The sequence below is a fragment of the Sinocyclocheilus anshuiensis genome, unplaced genomic scaffold (assembly GCF_001515605.1).
Source record: "Sinocyclocheilus anshuiensis isolate Anshui unplaced genomic scaffold, SAMN03320099.WGS_v1.1 scaffold552, whole genome shotgun sequence".
NCBI lineage: Eukaryota > Metazoa > Chordata > Actinopteri > Cypriniformes > Cyprinidae > Sinocyclocheilus > Sinocyclocheilus anshuiensis.
The window spans coordinates 1,330,923-1,335,845 of NW_015554362.1; the positions used below are offsets into that span (position 1 = coordinate 1,330,923).

General features: G+C 36.9%; 1 protein-coding gene across 2 annotated transcripts in view; it reads left to right on the top strand.

The window, feature by feature from the left end:
- The window catches only part of LOC107671458 (exostosin-1a), a 63,685-nt gene that overhangs the window by 50,353 nt on the left and 8,409 nt on the right, over positions 1–4,923 (top strand). For both annotated transcript variants that reach the window (XR_001632202.1, XM_016464379.1), the window contains exons 4-8: positions 768–887; positions 1,765–1,897; positions 2,022–2,140; positions 3,072–3,167; positions 3,370–3,459. Coding sequence is in view for 1 of the 2 variants with exons in the window: in XM_016464379.1 (XP_016319865.1) it covers positions 768–887; positions 1,765–1,897; positions 2,022–2,140; positions 3,072–3,167; positions 3,370–3,459 (558 nt within the window). In the remaining variant the exon portion in view is untranslated. The remainder of the gene's footprint in view (positions 1–767; positions 888–1,764; positions 1,898–2,021; positions 2,141–3,071; positions 3,168–3,369; positions 3,460–4,923) is intronic.

Genomic DNA, 4,923 nt, shown 5'->3' on the forward strand with positions numbered 1-4,923 from the left:
TCTGTCTGTCTGTCTGTCTATCTATCTGTCTGACTGCCTATCAATGACTCATAACACCTTTGCTGTAGCCCAGTGATCACTTAGAACACCTTAGCAACTACCTTAGTAAGCACATAGCAAGTAGATAGATGTTTACACCCTGTAAACTACCTAGCAATCACCTAAGCAAAAGTCTGAAATGAGGGTGAATAAGAAGGCTTTTCATTTTGAGGTGAACTGTTAAACTTACTCTTGAAAAATTCCTTTACTGACTGAGTTTGTCAGGGTGCTTTCACACTAGCACTTTTGGTGCACACCCGGGTTTGATTGACGTCAGAGTTCGGTACGTTAGAATGATGTGAACGCTGTCTTCTGAACTCGGGTGCACACCGGCGAACCGTACCTGAGTCCACTTAAAAAGGGTGGTCTGGGGTACGGTTCAAGTGAACTCCGGTACGTTTTGCTGCTGATATGAACACAATCGTTCCAAATCGTGGAAGTGAACCGCTATTAATGACATACTGTTTGATAAAAATGTGTGTTTGTGTGTGTTTCACTCGCTTTCCTGACGAGCGTGACTGACGCGCTGCGAGCAGAGCTGTGTATCTCATCTCTGTTCGCTTCAATCAGTCGAACTCGGGTTAGGACCAGGCAATTGAACCAAGTGTGAAAGCCCCCTCAGAGCGCTGTGTCCACAGGGAGAAATTTGAGTTATTTTAACTGGTGCCTCCGATTGGAAAGGCCTGTCAAGTAGAAAACACATTATCACACTGCTCCCATCTCCTCAGATTCCATCGACGGTTCGCTCCATCCATCAAGACCGCATTCTGTCTCTCCGCCAGCAGACGCAGTTCTTGTGGGAAGCGTATTTCTCTTCTGTGGAGAAAATTGTGCTCACTACATTGGAGGTAAGCAACTTCCTGATAAATTAAAACAAGACATGCAGCCATCAAGACCTAATGACTAGTTGTATAAATCCTGCCCAAACTTGTCCGGGACGCATTTCATGCTAAAAATTAACAGGGAAAAATGGGAAATTATATTTAGCAGAAAATGAAGCTAATTTTAGGACCATTAAGATATTTGTATTGTCATTTTCATGATTATTAAGCACATTTTCACAGCACAGTTGTCATTACTGTAATGCATCCACAATCGGATGTAGTTATGAGTTTTATAATTATCAGTATTTTTACTGATTGAATGGTAAATATTTAATGAGTATCAATGATTTATTTAGTAAAATTAGCATAAATACTTATTATATATAAATATTTTATTATTTAAATAACTCAGAATTACTATAATGTAAATTAAATCTAGCATAAATGGTCCTAAAACATGCTTAATTTTCTTTAAAATGAGAAAGCGTAATTTCTGGTTTTGCACAAACTCTTTTACCCTTCCACTTGACTGAAAAGCATGTGATCAGTCATGTCGGGAGCTGTTCCTGAATGAAAATGGAACTACATCAGGCCGGTCTCAGTCTCTGGTTTCACACACTTCTCCCTGGAGGAAGCGTTGCAGCTCTGAGATGTGCTGGATTGCTGTTGGTGTGTAAAAGGACACCCGTGTCAGCTCTTGAAGGGTGGATCTGTGAGACCGAGCATTAATACACGTCCGAATAAACATGGCTACAGTCCAGCTGGCCTCATGTTTATGAAAGTTAAACGCTTGTGAGATTTGAGCCTTGTTAATGTTATCGTTAAAGTGAGTCTGATGGATCTAATGAACATCAGTGGTGAGAAATGATTCAGAGATCATTCAAAACTCTTCCTTTTGCAGATCATCCAGGACCGTGTGTTGCAACATAATGCTCACAGCACTCTGATGTGGAATCGGTTGCCCGGAGGACTTTTCACTTTGCCCCAATACTCATCCTACCTAGGCGACTTCCCTTTCTTCTATGCTGTACTCGGTAAGCAGGCCACCGCTGTTTACTTTATCAACATGTTATTACATCTGCGGTCAGTGTTTTATATATATATATATATATATATATGAATTGTCTAGATGAAATATATTGATCATCTTCTTCACAGGTGTTAAACCACAGCAGAAGTTCACAGCCGTCATTCACGAGGTCACGCCTCTTGTATCTCAGTCTCAACCGATTTTCAATTTGCTAGTGGCTGTGGCCAAATCACAGTACTGTGCCCAGGTCAGTGTTTTTTTAGTATTATTTATGTGCTATTATAGTATTTTGAAATAGCTTTTGTTTTTATATTTTCAGTTTTCATTTAATTTTAGTTTAGGTTTTAGTCATTTTGTTATGTGCCTTTGTCATTTTCATTAGTTTTGGGGTTTTTAGTAATATTTCTATTTAGCTTTAATTCATTTTAATTTAGTTTATTTTCCCTAATTTTAGTACTTCAACTTAATTTATTTTTATTTCAGTTAGTTGCAAAATATCAGGCTTTCAGAAATATGGTCAAGCTCAAACACTTCAACTTCATTAATTCTAACTTTATTATTAAACAACTGCAAGAAAATGGAAACGATGGAAACAATAAAAACATCCACAAAGTTAAAAAAAAACTACTGTGATAAAATAAACTACTATAATTACCATCTTTAAATATTGTGAGTTTATGATCTTGTTTATTACGTTTGAATTCACTAACATTCAAAAGTAAGATTTTTTGGGGAAAAAAAGTACAGAAAGAAATTAAATTTATCAAAAGTGACAGTAAAAACTTTCATTCTTTTCAACATTGATAATAAGAAATGTTTCTTGAGCAGCAATTCAGCATATTAGAATGATTTCTGAAGGATCATGTGACACTGAGACTGGAGTAATGATGCTGAAAATTCAGCTTCGCATCACAGGAATAAATTACATTTTAAAAAATATATTCAAATAGAATATAGTTATTGTAAAGTATAATAATATTTCACAATATTACTGTTTTTACTGTATATCTCATCAAATAAATGCATCGTTGGTGATGTTCTGTAATGTTTTCAAAAACATTAAAGAAACGTAACAACCCTAAATGTTTGTGTGATAGTGTATATGATATAAAAATGTAGTGAATAGTAGAAATGACCCTGGTACAGCCTGATTGACAGCATCTGTGTGCTTGTATCAGATCATCGTCCTGTGGAACTGTGACAAGCCTCTCCCTGCGAAGCACCGCTGGCCCGCCACCTCTGTTCCAGTCGTCGTAATCGAGGGCGAGAGCAAGGTGAATCTCCACACCATGCTGTCTTTATATTCTCATCATATCAAATGAAGTGTCTGGTGTTACTCGCCTGCGATGAAAAATTATGGATGATGTATAGATTTGCTGCTGCCGTGGTTTTGCGCTCTGGCTTGAATGTTTTTCTTGCTATAGTTAGAGATATTGAGCATTTTCTGGAGGTTTCATGCATTGATTACATGTTTAGGTGATGAGCAGCCGATTTCTGCCCTATGAAAACATCAAAACAGATGCAGTCTTGAGTCTGGATGAAGACACTGTGCTCTCGACTACAGAGGTGAGCCAACAAATCAGAATGGTTCTAGGTTTTGTAAATTTTGCGTGCGTGTTGTATAAAACAAGTGCTCATGTTATTTCAGAAATTTGTACATTTGCTCATTAAAGTTACACTGTGTAACTTTTTATCCTTTAGTGGTTAAAGCATAAACACATTACTTGGTAATGATCACCTTGATTATTGCCTCATCAGTGTGAATATCACATGTAATAATATCAAAACTCAAGAGAACGAAATAAGGATATTTGAAAAAACAAGTAAGATTTTATATGGAAGCTTGTTTCTGCCACGGAATTTTAAAAAAATAAAAATTGATTACAAATTTAAACTCATCTCACAATGAGTGAGAAAAAAGTGACTCTCTCTTGAGTTTATCTATCAATTTGCAAATCTGATTTTTTTCCCCTCTGGAATTCTGAGTTTAAACCCCGCAATTCTGACTTTTTTCCCAGGATTCTGAGTTTGCACCCCCCCCCAATTCTGTTTATTTGCTCTCACCACGGAATATCAAATAAAACGTTAATTACGACTTTTTATCTCACAGTTCTGACTTTTTTCTTGCAATTCCGATTTTATATCTCACAATTCAGACATTTCTTCTCAGAATTGTGAAATAAAATGTTGTAATTACCTTTTTATTTTATTTTTATCCCTTGGCGGAAGCAAGCTTCCATACTTATATGCTGTTGTTTTGACTAGCTGAAATCGATAGTTTAAAAAAAAAAAAAAACGTCTCAAAAGTTTGGCAACACTGACATCAGACAAAGCGATTGCTATTCATATCAGATAACGATGAAAACTATTACTTAACAATAGGGATGCACCGATACCGATACTGCGCTCCTGTACTCGTACTTGTACTCTTAAAAATGCCCCGATACCAAAAGCCGATACCAAACAGCGTGTGAATAGAGCTGTGTTCAGAAAAAGAGACACTGAAAACAGAACAACTGAGAGTAGAATGGAGTTATTAGAGATTAAGGATGTCTATGAAGTACATGTAAGTAATTAATATAATGTTAAACATTCAATATTCACGCCTGTATAGCGGATGTGCCCGAGCTGATAAGCAGAGCGCGCTGAGTGGATTGAGCGCGCGGCTGCACAGATGTGCGAGCTTGTCGAGTGAATATCTCACAGACATCACTGGAAAGTTTGTAGTTCGGTCAGATATGTCAAAAGCAAGTAAATAAAACAATTACAAACAGTAATTTTTTAACTCAAGTTATTTGACGGTAAGGAGAGCGAGAGCGAGAGAGCGCGACACTTCTGTTGCATGATCTTGATTGCTGTTCGCTCCATTAGCGCATGCATTTGGATTAAAACTAAATCGTAAATATAAAACAAACAAAAATTATAGGCGCAGCATTTATTTTAAACGTCAAGCATACACAACTTTATTTAAAGCAGAAGTGAAACTAGCAGACTGGGTGAAATGCGCTAGGCTGTAAGTGTCTCTCTCAT